Below are 21,609 nucleotides of genomic sequence, written 5' to 3'. Positions count from 1 at the left end.
GTATTTTGTATATTGTTTATTTGTATTGCCACATCATTTGTGAAAGAGTGCTACAGAAATATTTGCAAAATATGTCTTTTCTTATTGATAGTCAATTTTCTAATTAATTTGGTAGTGGCATAGAAAGGGAGATTATTTTAATACATTACTGTAGTTTCAGATCAAAATAAGAGAATTTGCATCATCTCATCAAGTCAAATGAGCTCTGCCAGTTATGGGATTTGGTTTTTAACATCCAATAAAAATACATTAAAGAAACCCGAACAAGTTACTAGTTTCCACACCATATGTACCATTTCAATATCAACGCTAAGGTGATATGTTATGCAGACATGTAAAAAACATGTACGTATGTTAGTCTGTAAGGTGTTTCATAAGGAATAGCTGAAACATAGCTATCACTTAGGATGCTGAATATAAATTTTCTACCAGGGAAATAATTGGAAAAGAAAGTTTGAATGTGAGCATCTTGGCTTCCTTATATTCATGTGGGGGTGGGAGTGGGAGTGTTGTGTCAGTTGCAGCCTTTGGGGATTTAACTATAAACTTTGTTGATATAATAAAACTCTACTCCCTTAAATGAAAGAGGAAAACATGAAATTTTGCAAGTAGAAGCAAATCTAATGAAGGTATCCAGGTTGTGCAGGGGTTAAAGCATTGACGGCTGTGAACCAGGATAGCCAGAAGGAGATCCGTAGACACGAGGTGAAGGCGGGTATGGTGCAAAACTGAATTTGAAAGGAGAGTACGAGGAAGCTTCTGGTGGCTCTGCACTTGCAAGGAAAGGAACCATATCCAGGTTGGCCCAGCTCACTGGGAGCATTGCTCTGAAATCCGTTTGCTCAGATGGAGGCTTGATAGGGAGAGAAGATGGAGGAGCTGCTATTTCTTCGCTTGAGCTGTGAAAAAGCATAGCATAAATCAGCACCTAAGAATTCGTAGGTCATTGACTGATCTTGCCTAGCCTCCTATTGGGGTTCACATAATTTCCCATGTATAGTTCTGAGGATTTTCCATTCTGATTTCCCTACATAAGGTACTGTATTTCTAAACTTCCTTAATCCTTTCTTATTCCACTGAAAATCCCAAAGGTGCTTTTTGGAGAGGCAACTGGACTTAAATCTGTTTTTTTCTTGCAAAAGAAAAGAATGCAAATGTCCTGCTGCCTTCAAGGAGTATAAATCCTTCCATTCCCCACCATCCAGTCAGAACTGAAGAAGCTTCTCAGATGAGAAGTGAAATTCCTTCCAAGAAAACCAGAATGTCCAGTTGCACCTTTGGGAGAACCATGACCTGGGTGACTGAGAATCTCCATAGACATTTACTGAAAACATTCCTTTTTCTTTTCTTCTTTTCTTGTAACACCTTATTTGATTTAAATTAAGAGTGTCCAACCTTGGCAAATTTAAGACTTGTGGATTTCAACTCCCAGAATTCCCCAGCCAGACTTCTGGAAGTTGGAAAAATCCACAATTTTTAAAAGTTGCCATGGTTGGATATTGCTGGTACAAACAACAACAGCATGGATTTTGACTTTCTTACGGGATTGAGTTGAAAGGATGATTGCAAATCTGCCTGATATTATTCTTTTAAAATATTTTTGCATTGCCCTGAAAGCAATGATGGAATGCAGGATGATATTAACCAATCGGTTATTGCCTCTGGCAACACAGCTGATATTAAAAGATAAGCTTGAGGAAAATCTTTTACATGATTGGAACAGTTGGCCAATAAAGATGCTGGCTTGGCTCATTTTGATCATACCCAGTTATACATCTCCACCCCATGTCAAGTCAACAAAGCAGAGGAAGTGATGTGCCGGTGCCTGGAGGCTGTTGGGGCCTGGATGGGTGTCAACAAACTCAAACTCAACCCAGACAAGACGGAGTGGCTGTGGGTCTTGCCTCCCAAGGACAATTCTGTCTGTCCACTACCCTGGGGGGGGGATTATTGACCTCCTCAGAGAGGGTTCATAACTTGAGCATCCTCCTTGATCCACAGCTGACATTGGAACATCATCTTTCGGCTGTGGTGAGGAGGACGTTTGCCCAGGTTCGCTTAGTGCACCAGTTGCGGCCCAATTTGAACAGGGAGTCATTGCTCACAGTCGCTGATGCCTTCATCACCTCGAGGTTCGATTACTGCAACACTCTCTACATAGAGCTACCTTTGAAAAGTGTTCGGAAACTTCAGATCGTGCAGAACGCAGGCGCGAGAGCCATCGTGAGGGTTCCAAGATTCGCCCACGTTTCTACAACACTCCGTGGCTTGCATTGGCTGCCGATCAGTTTCCAGCCACAATTCAAAGTGTTGGTTATGACCTTTAAAGCCCTACATGGCATTGGACCAGAGTACCTCCGGAACCTCCGGCTACCGCACAAATCCCAGCGACCGATAAGGTCCCACAGAGTTGGCCTTCTCCGGGTCCCGTCGACTAAACAATGTCGTTTGGCGGGACCCAGGGGAAGAGCCTTCTCTGTGGCGGCCCCGGCCCTCTGGAATCAACTCCCCCTGGAGATTAGAACTGCCCCCACCCTCCCTGTCTTTCGTAAACTACTCAAGACTCACTTATACCGCCAGGCATGGGGGAGTTGAGACACCTTTCCCCCAGGCTCTTTTATATTTTGTTTTATGTTTGGTATGAATGTGTTGTTTGGTTTAATATAGGGTTTTATATGTTGTTTAATATTAGATTTGTTCTACTATAATATTGTTTTTATTATTGTTGTGAGCCGCCCCGAATCTTTGGAGAGGGGCGGCATACAAATCTAATAAATTATTATTATTAATTATTATTATTATATGATCAGTGAAGCAAACTGTTAATGTACTGAAACATTTGTAGAAGGCCTCCATCTCTCATCACACCAAAATATTATTTTACATATAATCAGTAATGGGCAGCCAAACTTTTTACTGCCACACTGTGCATGTAGCTTATTTTGTGGGTGTGGCTTAATGATCCTGTGACTGTAGGAGTGGCTTGCCAGCTATGTGAACAGTGGGAGTGACTTGAACCATCATCATCATCTTCAAATCCCAGAATTCCCCTGAAAGCCATATTTTAGTTATGCATTGTTTTAAATACTGCAAGACCCCTGGCGTTTTTCTGGAGTTGGGCAGGTTTAAAACCAAATAAATAAATATTCTGTTACCTGCCATAGGGTGATCCTGGCCCCCTTAAACCATGGAAAGCAGCTGGATGTTGTACATAAGCCTCAGCCCCATTGAGATTAATTCCTGCAGGGGGGTAGAAGGAGCAGGAAGGCTGTGGAAGGGCAGGGGGTGGCTGTTGTTCCAGAGGCCCCTCTTCTGTCAGGGTGGAGTCGCAAGGGCCTTTCTTGCTCTCTATGGGAAGGAATGGGCAGAGACCGACCGGAAGAAAAGACAAAATTATCAGTTAAACAACTACATACTGGGAACATACTGTATTTGGCAGAGACACAGAGAGCCTTATGAAAGAGGTGACACAAAAGAAGTGAAATGACTGTAGACTTAATTGAGGGGGGAAAATCTTAACATAGAAACATAGAAGACTGACAGCAGAAAAAGACCTCCTGATCCATCTGGTCTGCCCTTATACTATTTTTTGTATTTTATCTTAGGATGGATATATGTTTATCCCAGGCATGTTTAAATTCAGTTACTGGGGATTTGCCAACCACGTCTGCTGGAAGTTTGTTCCAAGCATCTACTACTCTTTCAGTAAAATAATATTTTCTCACGTTGCTTTTGATCTTTCCCCCAACTAATTTCAGATTGTGTTCCCTTGTTCTTGTGTTCCCTTTCCTATTAAAAACACTTCCCTCCTGGACCTTATTTAACCCTTTGACATATTTAAATGCTTCGATCATGTCCCCCTTTTTCCTTCTGTCCTCCAGACTATACAGATTGAGTTCATTAAGTCTTTCCTGATACGTTTTATGCTTAAGACCTTCCACCATTCTTGTAGCCCGTCTTTGGATCCGTTCAATTTTGTCCATATCTTTTTGTAGGTGAGGTCTCCAGAACAATTTGTCCAGCCTATTGGAAATCAAATGAGGGGATTCTATAATTAACTGATTCTTGGAGTTGTTTCTAATTTGAGCAGGCTGTAAGCTCTGTAAACAAACAAACCAAACTAATCTGTATAAGTGAGGTTCTTCTGGGATGCTCATTTCAGTTCAAATTAATAAGAGTACTTTCAAGGAAAAAGGAGGGGATAATTGCAAATGAAGGAGAAGAATATGGGGAAAGGGGCTTTGGGAAGAATTAGGGAGGAGTATTAGAAAAGCAAGCAAGAAGGGATTATTCTCAAATGTGTGCATTGGGTAAATGACGGGTATCTAGGAAAAAGATGGAAATGTAGACATTTGGTCAATTGTAGACATTTGGTCAATTGGTGAGACCACATTTGGAGTACTGTGTTCAGTTCTGGAGACCTCACCTAAAAAAAGATATTGACAAAATTGAACGGGTCCAAAGACGGGCTGTAAGAATGGTGGAAGGTCTTAAGCATAAAACGTATCAGGAAAGACTTAATGAACTCAGTCTGTATAGTCTGGAGGACAGAAGGAAAAGGGGGGACATGATCGAAACATTTAAATATGTTAAAGGGTTAAATAAGGTTCAGGAGGGAAGTTTATTTATTTATTTATTTATTTATTTATTTATTTATTATTTAGATTTGTATACGCCCCTCTCTGCAGACTCGGGGCGGCTCACAACAAAGTGAAACAATTTACAACAAATCTAAATTACAGTTTAAAAATATTTTTAAAACCCCATTTTCTAAAGAAACATACATACAGACATACCATTCATAAATTGTATATGCCCGGGGGAGATGTCTCAGTTTCCCCATGCCTGACGACAAAGGTGGGTCTTAAGGAGCTTACGAAAGGCAAGCAGAGTAGGGGCAGTTCTAATCTCCGGGGGGAGTTGGTTCCAGAGGGTCGGAGCCGCCACAGAGAAGGCTCTTCCCCTGGGGCCCGCCAACCGACATTGTTTAGTTGACGGGACCCGGAGAAGGCCCACTCTGTGGGACCTAATCGGTCACTGGGATTCGTGCGGCAGCAGGCGGTCTCGGAGATATTCTGGTCCAGTGCCATAAAGGGCTTTAAAGGTCATAACCAACACTTTGAATTGTGACCGGAAATTGATCGGCAACCAAAGTGTTTTTAATAGGAAAGTGAACACAAGAACAAGGGGACACAATCTGAAGTTAGTTGGGGGAAAGATCAAAAGTAACATGAGAAAATATTATTTTACTGAAAGAGTAGTAGATCCTTGGAACAAACTTCCAGCAGACGTGGTTGGTAAATCCATAGTAACTGAATTTAAACATGCCTTGGATAAACATATATCCATCCTAAGATAAAATACAGGAAATAGTATAAGGGCGGACTAGATGGACCATGAGGCCTTTTTCTGCCGTCAGTCTTCTATGTTTCTATGTTTTTAATTATGTAGAACGGGTGGGGAACTATGGCACTTTTATGATTTGTGGACTTTAACTGCCAGAATTCCTGATCCAGCCATGCCAGGAATTCTGGGAGTTGAAGTTTACAAGTCATAGTTCTCCACCCCTGATCTAGAATCATGGTTATAAGTGATACAGGAGAACCTGCAAGTGAAGGAGATCAGAGTGATGAAAACATCAGGCATTACAAAGCAAGCTTCACCCATGTTCTATATGCATTGCAACATTGCATATACAGTACTATGCCCAAAGGGATAACGCTCATCATTTTGACATAGTGTGATCCTAAAGATGCCATTGGGATTCTCTCATTTAATGTTGATTAATCACATAATTTCAGCTAGTCCTGAATGAAGAATCACATATGAATTACATGTAATCCACCTAAAAACAGGTGCGGCTGAAATTGCATCATAACTACAGTTTTGACTTTTTGGCCCACAGTTTGCAAACACAGAAGAGAGAGAAGATCAAAACATTTAAATATGTCAAAGGGTTAAATAAGGTTCAGGAGGGAAGTGTTTTTAATAGGAAAGTGAACACAAGGACAAGGGGACACAATCTGAAGTTAGTTGGGGGAAAGATCAAAAGCAACATGAGAAAATATTATTTCACTGAAAGAGTAGTAGATCCTTGGAACAAACTTCCAGCAGACGTGGTTGGTAAATCCCCAGTAACTGAATTTAAACATGCCTGGGATAAACATATATCCATTGTAAGATAAAATACAGGAAATAGTATAAGGGCAGACTAGATGGACCATGAGGTCTTTTTCTGCCGTCAGTCTTCTATGTTTCTATGTTTCTAAGTTAGGAGTAGCATTTAAGAAGTTAGACAGAATAAGATACCCATGTTGTTCTCACCGCTTTCGCCCTGGTTTGCTTCGCATTCATTGACCTTCAGCTTCCTTTTGATTCGGGCTTCACGCTCCCTGTATTTTGTAATGGACCATAATAAGATCTGATAAAACAGCAGTCAGGGCTTAAAACACCTTTCAGGATTATGCAGTTGCAAGTTGTTGGTCTAGCAAAGTCCATCCCACCAGCTTTCTAGAGTCTTAGCATTTTGATTCTGACAATTCAGCTTGTTGGAATGAAATCTCTGATCCAGATAATCTGGAGGCCCCAACCCATACAGCTGTCCGTAAAGGGATTACAATACCATTCAGCCTCAGCCATATTTTGCAGTGGGGAAACATCAGGAGACCCACACCAATGTTTCTGGGCGTTTGGTTTCTTCCTGCTCACCTTTTGCTGTTCATGCCATTTTCTCGGAAGCCCTTTGCAAAAGGATTGCTTTCTATCTTCATCTGGGTGATCTGGATGGATGATGAGGAATGACAGAAATAACAAATGTATTTATTTTTAATTTTTTTAATTTTTATTTATTCGATTTCCCCCCCCCCAATAAATTTTATTAATTTTCATAAAATAGACAAAACTGACAAACATACATTTAACATAAAAATGGGGCTGCAACTTCCCCGCTTATTCTAGAAGTAAAATTTCAATACAGAAAAAAGAATACATTATAAACACTTTAAATCTACTTATTACTTTAAATGAAAAGAAGAAATTTGTTTAACCTTGTATAGTAAGTCTTCTTCCAACATAAAATTTAAATCATATCTATACTTCTACAATTCTCCTATTCTTTTTACTTTTACTTTTTCTTCTTATTTATCCATATATACACTTTGTTCCAGATCTCATAAAATTCCGTTTCCTCTTGGTCTTTTAACCGTCTTGTCATCTATTCGATTTTTTAATGCCGCCCTTCTCCTTAGACTCAGGGCGGCTTACCGCATGTTAGCAATAGCACTTTTTAACAGAGACAGCCTATTGCCCCCACAATCCGGGTCCTCATTTTACCCACCTCGGAAGGATGGAAGGCTGAGTCAACCTTGAGCCGGTGATGAGATTTGAACCGCTGACCTACAGATCTAAAGTCAGCTTCAGTGGCCTGCAGTACAGCACTCTACCTGCTGCGCCACCCCGGCTCTTATATATACTTTAGAGTTAAAGTAATAAAAGTTGTCATACATATTTCTATTAATAAATACATTCTGCTTTATATATTTCTGGGTTATTTCTAAAAAAAGTGTAAAATTATATTGAAGTTACTTCCAGAATTTTTGGTGTAGTAGGATTTTAAGTTTTATTCTTGTTTGCAAAATGTATAGATGTATACATTCCTGGAGGCCAGATATAGCATAATAAGAGAAGATGACAATGATGAAAAAGAGAAGATGACAAAAATGGGAGGCATCCCAGCTAAGCTGAAAACAAGAGGGACAAGAGAGAATAATGTATGTTTAGAATAGCAGACATTGTAGAAAACTATAACGTTGTCAATGGCTTTTGCCCACAGTAGATTTAGGTACCAATTAGAGGTTTGGGGAAGATTTCCTAAAGAGGTCTAGAGCCAGTTTGATGTGGTGCTTAAGATGCTGGCCGAGAAACCAGGAGACTGTGAGTTCTAGTCCTGCATTAGACATCAAAGCTGGTAGGATAACTTTGGGTCAATCACCAGGATACCATGAATTCTAGCCCTGTGTTAGGCATGAAAGCTGTCTGGGTGACTTTGGACCAGTTGCTCTCTTTCAGCCCAACCCACTTCACAGGGCTGCTGTGATGGGGGAAAATAAGAGGCAGAAGATATGTTAGATATGCTTATCACCTTGAGTATAAAAACAATAAAGCTGAGGGTACAAATAAAGATATAAAGTTCTTAATCATTTCTCCATCCTTTTGACAATATCTATTTTTTCCTGGCTCTCTAGGTAGCTGCAGCCAGCAAAGGAATTCTTCAGCTGCAGGTAAAACATATATTGTTCTTTTTAAAATATGGAGATGGCTTATTTGAAGCTTTCCTTTTGAGCACTTCACTTTTTAGCTACATTGATGATTGATACTGAGGTAAGTATTCACATTACAGAGACATTTTCTGTGTGTTTCTTTTCTTTTCTGTGTTTTGGGGAAATTAAGTTTCTGAAGTGGCTTTGTATATTAAGGTGAGATCAGAAGCAGTGTTCCCTCTAATTTTTTTTTGGGGTGGGCGGAAAAGTATAGTGTCTGAGCGGCAGTCCCTTCGGGACTGGGCGGCACAGAAATAATAAACAAACAAACAAACAAACAAACAAACAAATAAAAAACCCACCCTGTTTTGCCTCAGAGAATTTCAAAATAAAATACTGTACTGTGTGTCTATAACAGTGAGCTCATAATAGGGCAACTCTATCAATATCAAAATGCCACTTAAATAGTTGAGCTAGTTTCAAACTAGATTTTGATTTTCTTTCTCTCTTCCTTACTCCCATTCTTTTTCTTTCTCTTTTCCTTCCTCTCTTTTTTCTATCTGTTTCTCTCTCTTCCTCTCTTCCTCTCTCTCTCCTTCCCTCTCACTCTTTCCCTCTCAGCTTCTGGGCAGGTTTGGAAAACTCTGAGTTGATGATGATTTTTAAGTGAGCGATTGCTCACTGCTCAGCTTAGAGGGAACTATGATCAGAAGTGGTATTCAGCAGGAAGCTATGATCAGTCCTGGTGAACTAGTTGGAGACATTTTTAGTAGTTCAGAGAACCGGTAGGTACCACCTCTGACTGGCCTCATCCCCATTTATTCTCTGCCTCCCTACAGTATCCTTTCCCTGGAGTGGGGAGGGAATTGAGATTTTACAGCATCCTTCCCCTGCTAGACCACCAAATCGTGCCCACCAAGCCATGTCCACAAAACCAGTAGCAAATTTTTTTGAACCCTACTACAGGGTGAGATGGTTATTTCTGTCCCTCCAAGCAACCAATTCTCAGCATCTTTTACAAATTTATTTTTCTATTAATACCATTCGGTAATGGATAATAGCTCCCATAGTCCTTAGCCAGTATGGCCATTGGCTGAGATCTGCTGGAGTTATAGTTCAACACACAGTTTCCTAATTGACAAACTTAAGATGTGTGTCCCATGGGTGTTTTTTCAAGAGGAAACTGGACTTTTTAGTTAACAAGTTGTCTCTGGAAAAAGCACCACTGGACAACCATGACTAGGATGACTAAGAATCTCCATAGACTTAAGATGTGTGGACTTCAACTCTCAGAATTCCTCAGCCAGCCTGAGAAACATTGGCTCAATATTTGTGGGTGACACTAGTGGAGGAATTTCTGTTTAGATTCGATTAGTAGTAGTATTAAAGATCACGTACCCAGTTAAGTTTAGCCTTTCTAGACCCACTAAAATGAACAAAATAAGGCTTATAAACTCTTCATAGTGTGAAAGACTATAATGATGTAACTTCAGCTCCCAGAATTCTCCAGTCACCATAGCTGACTGGAGAATTTGTTTGTTTGTTTGTCAAACAAGTATAGAATTATAGTTTGTATTAACATAATATAAGTAGAAAGTAGTGATAGAAAGGATAAAAAGAGAGTAGGACAGGGACGGTAGGCACAATAGTGCGCTTATGCACACCCCTTACAGACCTCTTAGAAAACGGGAGAGGTCCACTGTAGATAATGTAAGGTTAAAGGTTTGTGGGTTTGGGGAAGAAACAACAGAGTCAGGTAGTGCATTCCAGCCATTGACCACTCTATTGCTGAAATCGTCTTTTCTGCAGTCTAGTTTGGAGCGATTTACATTTTTTACTTTGTATCTATTAGGTGCTCTTGTGTTGTTGCTAAAGGTAAAGTAGTCACTAACAGGGAGGACATTGTGATATATGATTTTATGGACAACAGTTAAATCAGTTCGGAGGCGACGTAGTTGTAAATTGCCTAAACATAGTATTTGAAGTCTAGAGGAGTAAGGTCATTTGTTGTGAGAGGAGTGAAGGACTCTTCTTGTGAAGTATTTCTGGACTCTTTCAATTGTATTAATATATGTTACGCAGTGTGGGTTCCATACAGGTGAGCTGTATTCAAGAATTGGTCTGACGAATGTTTTGTATGCTCTGGTGAGCAGTTCAGTGTTTCTAGAGAAGAAGCTACATAAGCTTAGATTTACAACTCTTAATGCTTTTTGGCAATGCTGTTACAGTGGGCTCTAGCACCTAGGTCATTGGATATGAGTACAACAAGGTATTTGACTGAGTGAGGGACATCTACGAGTTTAGTTCTTCCAAGCATGCATTTAGTATTCTGATTCTTTTTACCAATGTGTAAGACAGAGCATTTGTTGGTTGAGATTTGAAATTGCCAGTTTTTAGATCATTCAGCTACATGATCAAGGTCATTTTGAAAGGTAGTAGCATTGTCGGTGGTATTAAATGGTTTAACATAATCAGCAAAGAGAACACAGTTGCTTGTAATATTGTCACAGATTGTTTATGTAGAGTATAAAGAGAGTAGGTCCTAAAACACTGCTTTGAGGGACACCACTGTTAACTGGAACAGGATTAGATATGGCACTACCTATTTTGACCATCTGTTGTCTGTTAGACAGGAATGCTGTTATCCAATCATGCCGTGGTCCAGAGATGCCATTGGATTTTAGTTTTAGAATAAGGTTTGTCATGAACTACTGAATCAAAAGCTTTACAAAAGTCTATGTAGATTGCATCTATTGATTTACCCTGATCAACTTGAGTAGTCCATATGTTTTTGCAGTGTAAGAGTTGCAGATTTCAGGATAATTTTTTTCTGAAACCAAATTTTGTTGGAAAGTAGGTTATTATTTTCAAGGTGTTGATGTCCACAAGTCTTAAAGTTGCCCAGTTTGGGGACCTCTGATGTAAAGCATCATTTCTCAACTCAGCAAGATGTATGAACTTTAACTCCAAGAATTCCCTAGCCAAGTATGCTATACAAGTTGAAATCCATATATCTTAAAGTTGGTGACAATGAGAAACACTGGTGAAAAGTATTGAAAAGAGATACTCTGAAAAGTTATTGGGAGTGGGGATTAGATTTTGCTAGAGACATGTTTATATTAAATAATACATTGTTGTGAATAATAGAAGGAGCCAAAGTGCTGCAATCTGAAATTGTTAGAGAAATAAATTTTGAAGGCAGGAAAGAGGCATATTTAAGGCTATAAGACTGCCAGGACAGATTTAATTCTGAAATTGGCTTGGATGAGTGTTCTGTCGGCGTGTCTCAACCACCCGTAATTACAGGGTAATTAGTCCAGAAAGACACACACCACACGATAGAAGGAAAACCCAAAAGTCTTTATCAGCAGAAAACAGAAACAGCTCCCTTTTTAAATGTCAAAGGGTTTTTCCTGGTACACACAAGGCACAGGTTAAATGCAATTCAAATTCTCACCCAATAACTTGGAAACTGAGTCGAATTCTAAAATCCAGAAAGTCAACACACAATCTTGAACAGCAAAAACCATGATCTTGACGAAACTATGAATCAGATAAACTGCCATGAGGCTAAAACAGCAGGCGGCTCCTTTATCTGTAGCACTAATTACAGCAGCCCCACCCAACCACAGGTGGCCTCATTTATCTCCTGTAATAATCCTTCAGTTGTTGTCCCCTATGCATCACTCTACGCCTGCGTGGATGTGTCATAAATTCTTGTTCAGAATCCAAGGATGATACAGATGATTGGTCTCCTGTGCTGTCTGCCAAACTCCCCTCTTCCCTGTCACTCACGGGATTGGATACTGTAACCTAGAGGTTATTTCTCTGCCTTACAAGGCAAAGGTTGCAGGTTCAAGTCCCCATCCATCCATCCATCCATCCATCAATCATTATTTGATGGATAGATACCTGTGGTGGGAGGATGGGTGGGAGGATGGGTGGGCGGGTGGGTGGATGGACGGACGGACGGACAGATAGACAGACAGACAGACAGACAGTATGGGTAGGTATGTAGGTAGATATGTAGGATGGGTTGGTATGTAGTAGGATGGGTAGGTATGTAAGTTGAGACTCTAGAAAAAGTGCAGAGAAGAGCGACAAAGATGATTAGGGGACTGGAGGCTAAAACATATGAAGAACAGTTGCAAGAATTGGGCATGGGTAGTTTAATGAAAAGAAGGACCTGGGGGACGACGGGACATGATAGCAATGTTCCAATATCTCAGGGGTTGCCACAAAGAAGAAGGAGTCAACCTATTCTCCAAAGCACCTGGGGTAGAACAAGAAGCAATGAGTAGAAACTAAACAAGGAGAGAAGCAACTTAGAACTAAGGAGAAATTTCCTGAAAGTTAGAACAAAGGGGTGTGCATAAGTGCACCAGAGTGCCTTCCATCCCCTATCCTAATGTTTCTCTTTTACTAGTATCATGAATATAAATATTATTATATCTTTGTATACCACCAATACGTACTTGACAAAACAAACAAATAAATAAATAAAATAAAAGCAATTAATTAGTGGAACAGCTTGCCCCCAAAAGTTGTGAATGCTCCAACACTGAAAGTTTTTAAGATGATGCTGGATAATCATCTGTTCAGAGATGGGCTCCTACGGGTACGGTCAGGAACGCAGTACCGGTAGTAAAATTTGGAGCTCCACCCCAGAGCACCCAATTTGCATGATAAATGTTAAAACAAAATGCATAAGCCACGCCCACAGTGGGGTAGTAAAAATTTTGGTAGCCTATCACTGCTTCTGTCTGAAGTAATGCAGAGTCTCCTGCCTAAACAGGGGGTTGGACTAAAAGACCTCCAAGGTCCCTTCCAACTCTGTTGTTGTTAGAATGTTCTACCTGTCAATGACTACTTCAGCTTCAATCGCAACAACACAAGAGCACGCAACAGATTCAAACTTAATATTAACCGCTCCAAACTTGACTGTAAAAAATATGACTTCAGCAACCGAGTTGTCGAAGCGTGTCCTTACCTGACTCAGTAGTGTCAACCCCTAACCCCAAACAATTTTCCCTTAGACTATCCACAATTGACCTCTCCAGGTTCCTTAGAGGTCAGTAAGGGGCGTGCATAAGTGCACCAGTGTGCCTTCTGTCCCCTGTCCAATTGTCTCTCCTTCTCTCATTTATCTTTTCTTCCTTTCAAATATGTTCATCTTTATATCTTTTCTTCTATTATTTCCTTTACTTATATTATTACATATCTTTCTCTTCAATGTGTATTATGTATTGGACAAAATAAATAAATAAACAAACAAACAAACAAACAAATAAATAAAATAGATGGATAGATAGAAGACAATGAGGGACAAGAAGTCTGGAGATATCATGGACTCTACAAATGAGAATGAGTCTACAGTATTAAAAACAAACAAACCATTTAAAAAAAAACAACCCTGTTCTTATTCTCTCACCTGTGGGTTCTGGTAGGCTGTGACAGTCAGGAACTGTGTCTCGGGAAAGGTGAAGGAGCCACAGCCACCTCCTGCTCCACGGCGCCCTCCAGCACCCACCACATGCATCCTGGGCTGGTAACAGTGCATGGAATGAACGATCAACTAACAACAGAAGAACCAATAGTGAGTATTATTTTACATGTCCATCTAATGTTCCTCCACTTTCCAACTCCATTTTAGTTCTCTGCAAAACCGAACTGTCCATGCATGCTGTCATTTTGGGCAAAGCATAAAATTGCATGATTCATTATCCTTATACACGAGTTCATTTTGTATTTAAAAGGAAGATTAAGAATCTAGGCATTTAAACCTGCAAAAAAATATAAACCCAAGTCATTTCTGTAGGGGGATCTTGGTGAGCTAATTCAGTGCTTCCCAACCTTGGCAACTTGAAGAGATCAGGACTTCAACTCCCAGAATTCCCCAGCCAGCATTTGCTGGCTGGGGAATTCTGGGAGTTGAAGTCTTGATCTCTTCAAGTTGCCAAGTTAGGAAACACTGAGCTAATTTATTTTTTTGCTGTACATCCATGAACAATTTTTTAATAATAATCTAACACATTATCAACAAAATCAAAGTTTAAATATTGTGGTTGCTATAGTTTTTCTTTTTTAAAAAGAATTTCAGAATGTAATATTCTGGGGAAGATTTTGCTTCATTTTTGGCATTAGATTCACAAAATCCTGGAGCTCGAATGGTTTCCTCCCCCCCCCCCCATTTTTTTCTATAACCCCTTAAAAGATCTTCCAACATGTGTCCCATTTCTAAATCGTTTTATTGGGCTATTAGTGTATTGTATCAATTATTGTCTCCTGGATGTACTGTATATCTCCTCTTCCCCATCTGTCTTTTTCCCCTTCCCAGTTCCCAATCATACATGTCCATGAGGATCCAGGGTATTGTTGGTGAGCTTGAGCCGATGGAAAGATACAGGTTGGCGCATCCAGTGAGCACCTGATGCAGGTGAGTCGGGATGGATGTAAACCCGGTCCGGAAGTGGTAATTCTGCCTTGCCACTGGCTTCCCACTTTTTGCCATGCCACTTGTAGCGGGAGCCTCCTACAGGGATGACATCCACCAGAAGTAGGTACTTAGCTTCAGGGTCCAGGCCTATGACTGAAACTTTTAGCTGTGGAAACATTCGCCTGGAAAGTGATTAAAACATGGATTAGAAAATTCAGTCTAATTGAGGAATGGGATGTGACACAGAAGAAGAAAACATAGAAACATAGAAGACTGACGGCAGAAAAAGACCTCATGGTCCATCTAGTCTGCCCTTATACTATTTCCTGTATTTTATCTTACATTGGATATATGTTTATCCCAGGCATGTTTAAATTCAGTTCCTGTGGATTTACCAACCACCTCTGCTGGAAGTTTGTTCCAAGCATCTACTACTCTTTCAGTAAAATAATATTTTCTCATGTTGCTTTTGATCTTTCCCCCAACTAACTTCAGATTGTGTCCCCTTGTTTTTGTGTTCACTTTTCTATTAAAAACACTTCCCTCCTGAACCTTATTTAACCCTTTGACATATTTAAATGTTTCGATCATGTCCCCCCTTTTCTTTCTGTCCTCCAGACTATACAGATTGAGTTCATTAAGTCTTTCCTGATACGTTTTATGCTTAAGACCTCCCACCATTCTTGTAGCCCGTCTTTGGACCTGTTCAATTTTGTCAATATCTTTTTGTAGGTGAGGTCTCCAGAACTGAACACAGTATTCCAAATGTGGTTTCACCAGCGCTCTATATAATTCATCTTAACTCAAGGCTAGTGGTAGCTAATTCTAGTCACGCACCCACCATGCTATCGCTGATTTCTAGAAAGTTCTAATAATACAGGATGAATGGGCAGGGTCCAAATCATATTATTTGGCTCCATTTATTAATACAAGCATAGAAACATAGAAGATTGATGGCAGAAAAAGACCTCCTGGTCCATCTAGTCTGCCCTTATACTATTTCCTGTATTTTATCTTAGGATGGATATATGTTTATCCCAGGCATGTTTAAATTCAGTTACTGTGGATTTGTTCCAAACATCTACTACTCTTTCAGTCAAATAATATTTTCTCACGTGGCTTCTGATCTTTCCCCCAACTAACTTCAGATTGTATCCCCTTGTTCTTGTGTTCACTTTCCTATTAAAAACACTTCCCTCCTGAACCTTATTTAACCCTTTAACATATTTAAATGCTTTAATCATGTCCCCCCCTTCCCCAACCGCCTTCTGCTGCACAAATCCCAGCGACCAGTCAGGTCCCACAGAGTGGGTCTTCTCCGGGTCCCATCAACCAAACAATGTCGCTTGGCGGGACCCAGAGGAAGAGCCTTCTCTGTGGCGGCCCCGGCCCTCTGGAACCAACTCCCCCCAGAGATTAGAATTGCCCCCACCCTCCTTGCCTTTCGAAACCTGCTTAAAACCCACCTCTGCCGCCAGGCATGGGGGAACTGAGATACACTTCCCCCTAGGCCTTTACAATTTTATGCATGGTATGTCTGTATGTATGATTGGTTTTTATATAATGGGTTTTTAACTGTTTTTAGTATTGGATTTTGTTACTGTATACTGTTTTATTGTTGTTGTTAGCCGCCCCGAGTCTGTGGAGAGGGGCGGCATACAAATCCAATAAATAAATAAATAAATGAATAAATGAATAAATAAATACATAAATACATAAATACATAAATACATAAATACATAAATACATAAATACATACATAAACAACCAACCAACCAACCAACCAACCAACCAACCAACCAACCAACCAACCAACCAACCAACCAGCAGTCCCTCATTTAGCCCTTAAAATATCAGCACTGATTTACTTGACGTATCCTTGACTCATAACCAAACTGGGTTCTTTTATCCTCTGCACATGTACAAAGCCTTCTGTGCATGCACAGAGGTAAAAGAACTAAAAGGCGGCATTCAGGCAGTTGGGTGAAGCCTCTGGGACCAGTTCTCCTATGATTGAAAGGCACAAGTGAACAGGGAGCATTTGACCCCTGCTCTATACCATTTCAGATAGGTGGCTGTCCAGTCTTTTCTTAAAAACCTCCAGTGATGAAGTCCCTACAATGTGTGATGGCAAGCTGTTCCACTGGTTAATTGTCCTTATGAGGAAGTTTCTCCTTAATTCTAAGTTACAGTGACTTAAAATGGTTCAACTACTGAAGACCCAAGGTTAGAAAACATTTTTACACTAGAAATTAAAGATAAAAGTGGATTTTCACAGTATTCATTTTAGGTACCTTGTTATTCTCTGGTACCCAGAAGCTACATCTGTTTCTCAAAATCTTGCTTTTATTATAATAACTCAGGAAAAAAATAAATAGGGACAGAGGAACATTTTTTGACCTAAGTGCTAATGCCCACTGCAACAATATCGCTTCTGCTCAGGCAATCTCACACTACTCACAAGAGCCTACAAAACTTTTGCCAGACCCATCCTAGACTACTGCTCATCTGTCTGGAACCCATACCACATCTCAGACATCAATACCCTTGAAAATGTCCAAAGATATTTCACCAGAAGAGCCCTTCACTCCTCCACTCGAAGCAGAATATCCTACGAAAATAGACTAACAATCCTGGGCCTAGAAAGCCTAGAACTACGGCACCTAAAACATGACTTGAGTATTGCCCACAAGATCATATGCTGCAACGTCCTACCGGTCAATGACTACTTCAGCTTCAACCGCAACAACACAAGAGCACGCAACAGATTCAAACTTAATACGAACCGCTCCAAACTTGACTGTAAAAAATATGATTTCAGCAATCGAGTTATCGAAGCATGGAACTCATTACCGGACTCAATTGTGTCAACCCCTAACCCCCAACATTTCTCCCTTACACTCTCCACGATTGATCTCTCCAGGTTCCTAAGAGGCCAGTAAGGGGCGTACATAAGTGCACTGGTGTGCCTTTCGTCCCCTGTCCAATTGTCTTTCCTTTCTCTCACTTATCATATATATTTTCTTTCTTTCATATATCCTGTCCTCTAAGTTCACTTTACCCTTATATATATTACTACATGTCTATTTTTCTTCCTATGTATTTGTGTATTGGACAAATAAATAAATACTGTAAATAAACAAACAAACAAACAAATAAATTTATGTTTTTTAATGCATTAAGAGCCTTCCTAGATTAAATTAACAATATAACCAAGTAAATTATTTTCTATCGGTATCCTAAGTAGAGTTTACAAAATGAGCAAAATGCAGATATACTGCCTTTGAACATGGAGGCTTCGTGGAAGCTGACCAAAGAGAGATTTAACCTGGAAACAAGGAAGAACTTTCTAACGTTGGGAGCAATCAACCAGTGGAATGGCTTGCCGGTGGAGGTTGTGAACGCTCCAACACTTGAGATTTTCACATAGAGATTGGACTGACATTTTTCTGGGGTGGTGTAGGGTTCCAGCTCGAGCAGGGGGTTGGACTAGATGACCTACAAGGTCCCTTCCAACTCTAGTAAATAAATACATTAAAAAAAACATTAGAAATGGAGAATTAGAAGGGACCATTCAAGCCTCTTAAGACTAGCCAGCCCTCGGTTCAGTATCAGATTGCTTATCTTTGGTGCATTTGTCAAAATCCCATTTGCAAAGTATTTAAACTATTATTCATCTATATGTGTTATAGCCATAGATCCTTACACTTGTGAATTATATAAACAAAGCCTCCCCCACTGTTGTGTCCAGAGGACAGTTAGGCCTTGTACCCGCCCCATATTCCTTGGGTGGGAAAATACTACAAGGTGATTGGTTGGCTGAGCCTGGCAGCCCGGGGTATATATAGCTGCCAGGCACGGCCATGTTTGTTGTCTTGTTTCGTTCCTTAAACCGTTACCTTCTGCTCTGAATAAAAAGAACCATTACTTACACTAAGTCTGCAGTCCTTCATTCCTGCAAGGATCCAACACCCACCCCATTATTCCAATCTTATTCCCTGCCAGCTTCTAGCGAGAAGGGGGAATAACATTGTGCAAAGCTAAGAACATAAGAAGAGCCATGCTGAATCAGGCCAAAGCCCATCGAGTCCAGCATTCTGTGTCACACAGTGGCCCACAGCTAGCGTGTTAAAAATGATTCAGGTTGCAGTCATAATCATTTAGTTAAAAAATCAAGACCCACTGGACTTCAGACGGCATAGAGAAAGATAAGATTACAGTGTCAGGTCTATTGGGGAGATGTTTTGATTTTAGGACAGAAGAAAAGCCATCGGAAGCTCTGATTTGCATGTTCCGAGGCTGATCCCTGCCACTTCAAAAGAGAGAGAGAGAAAGTGTTTGGGTGTGTGAGGGAGATGATGGACCGGTATCTCACCTGCCTGCTTTGGTGATGATCATCTCGGTGCCAATGTCGCTGAACCGCTTCCAGAGCTCGCTGTTCTCCAGGCTCATCCGTACTCCAGGGGGTAGCTGTGCAGTTGCTGGGGGGCCTGTTGGGAGTGTCTGAGATGACCCATAAGGGAGGCCGGGGGGTGGGGGCAGGAGGCGCCCAGCGGGGTCCAAACCTGAGAAGAAACCTTCCAATTTGGGAGCAGCTTCCAGCTCTGGTGACAAAGGAGAAAAGAGACTCGAGAGGAGAGTTAAGAGATTTGAGGGGGCATCATCGGCTGCTGAGCCATGTGGAGTAAGGAGAAGGAGGGGGTTGGAGGGGTACCATCAAGGAATTTGTCACTCTCCTGCTGGTTTCCGCCCGTTTTCTTCTCTCCCCCCCTCTCCACCTCTTCCCTGACCAGTTGGTCTTGGGTGCTAAATATCCAGCTGATGGGGGTGGGTGGATAGGAGCCAAGAATTTATGGGAATTCTCCATCTTTCTAATCTCCCCAGCCCTGACCTTCCACTGGCCTGTCTAAATCACAAGCTGCTTTCCTTTCTAATGCTTGTTTACTACCTACTGCATCCCGTATTGGTTGCCACGATGTAAAAAATGATGTAGGGACTCTAGAAAGGGTGCAGAGAAGAGCAACAAAGACGATTAGGGGATTGGAGGCTAAAATATGAAGAACAGTTGCAGGATCTGGGCATGTCTAGTTTAATGAGAAGGATTAGGGGAGAGAATAAAATAGAATAGAATATAGAGTAGAGTAGAGTAGAGTAGAGTAGACTAGAGAATTAGAATAGAGAAATAGAACAGAACAGAACAGAACAGAACAGGAATTCTTTATTGGCCCGGTGTGATTGGACACACAAGAAATTTGTCTTTGGTGCAGATGCTCTCAGTGTACATAAAGAAAAATAAAATACCTTCTTCAAGAATCATAAGATACAACACAGTGATAGTCATAGGTTACTAACAAGCAATCAAATAGTACTAGGAAACAAAACAATATAAATTGTAAAGATACAAGCAAAAGATACAAGCATACAGTCATAAGAGGGAAGAGATAGGTACTAGGAAGAATGAGAAGAATAATAGCAATAGTAAATAATTTGATGGTGTTGAATGATAGCAGTGTTCTAATATCACACAGAGGCAGTCTAGCTATTCTCCAAAGCACCTGAAGGCAGAAAAAGAAGCAATAGATGGAAACTAATCAAGGAGAGAAGCAACTTACAACTAAGAAGAAATTTCCTGACAGAACAATTAATCTAAGGAACAAGTTACTTCCAGAAATTGTGAATGCTCCAACACTGGAATTTTTAAAGAAGAGATTGAACAACCATTTGTCTGAAGTGGTGTAAGGTTTCCTGCATAGGACTAGAAGACCTCCAAGGTCCCTTCCAACTCTGTTATTCTATCCTGTTCATCTGAGGATCATTCTCATCCTCTTGGGTGCCTGGTGGACTTCCCTTACTTTTGTTTTTTTTAATATACGTCCCACTTTACCCACAGATGTAATAGCCTGACCTCCTAATTCTCATTATCTGGTTTCAGCTCACAATTGATTTTATTTATTTATGAAATTTATTCGTATCTAACAACTCGGTAGCTTTAAACATAAACGTTTTTGGTCCACTATTTCCACACTAATACAGTTGCATCATGAAATCAGCTTGTTAACCCTCTTAGCTTAAACATCCTGGCTACCACTGTCTTTCTTGAATTCAGAGCCCCCAAAACATTGCAGATTCTACAGTACTTCGGTTTCTTATACAAGAAGAAAGTTTTTGCATGTCAGCTTTCTGCTTCTTAATCTTCTCTGAATCTCCTTCAGAAAGTCTTAATTCTCATCTGCTTCTTTAAATGCCTGTCACAGTCAGACCGTATCCACCGCAAGAGCTACTCCCAGGAAGTAGCTATTCTATCCCGCTCCCTTTCACATAAAAAATGCCCTGAGGTAGAGAGTCTGAATAATAGCGCCTGGCTCTGCAACAGGATGCCATGGAACCTAATGTTCTTAAGTTCACCATCCTCACCAGGATTTGGGGTTTTACCAGTTTTTCCTCCCCCCCCCCCCACTTTGCCACCTCCTCTCCCAATTTCTCACCTGAGTATCTGAAGGCTTCATATTGGGGTGCCTGACTCTGGGGGTAAGCCGCTCCAGGAGGGGGGGGGTGGTCGCAGAGCGTAGGAGCTCCCATACGGGGAAAATATCTCTGACGGGTGGTACATGAGTGATGGACAGAAACCTGGAGGCCAGGACTGGCTTCTCTGGGCAGAGAGTGGGGGTCACTGGCTCCTCTGGGCAGGGAGTGGGGGTCTTGTGGATGGGGACAGGTGAGGCTGGAAGCCAGGGCTCCTGCCTTGAGGGTGGGGGGTAGAGGAGAAGGCCTAGAGGCTGGAAGGTTGGCTTGGGGAGCAAAGTCGAAGGTGATTTGGAGGGAGAAAGAAGGGAGGGAGGGTCCGGAGGCAGAAAAGTAGGAGCCGTTTAAGGAGCTGGGAGCCAGGTTCCCCTTGGCTTGGTCTCTTGCAGCAAG

The 21,609-nt window shown here is 41.0% G+C and overlaps 1 protein-coding gene across 1 annotated transcript; it reads right to left on the bottom strand.

Annotated features, from left to right (window-relative positions):
- Position 1: 1 nt before the first annotated feature.
- Positions 2–21,387, bottom strand: LOC139154475 (T-box transcription factor TBX6-like). The gene is given in 9 exon segments (XM_070729111.1): positions 2–899; positions 3,156–3,348; positions 6,325–6,392; positions 6,709–6,779; positions 13,690–13,833; positions 14,609–14,876; positions 19,070–19,298; positions 21,180–21,246; positions 21,248–21,387. Coding segments are annotated over 9 exon segments (1,347 nt in total). The 5' UTR covers positions 21,305–21,387; the 3' UTR covers positions 2–649.
- Positions 21,388–21,609: the final 222 nt, after the last annotated feature.

The sequence above is a fragment of the Erythrolamprus reginae genome, chromosome Z (assembly GCF_031021105.1).
Source record: "Erythrolamprus reginae isolate rEryReg1 chromosome Z, rEryReg1.hap1, whole genome shotgun sequence".
Classification (NCBI taxonomy): Eukaryota; Metazoa; Chordata; class Lepidosauria; order Squamata; family Dipsadidae; genus Erythrolamprus; species Erythrolamprus reginae.
This window is presented reverse-complemented; position numbering and strand designations above follow the sequence as displayed.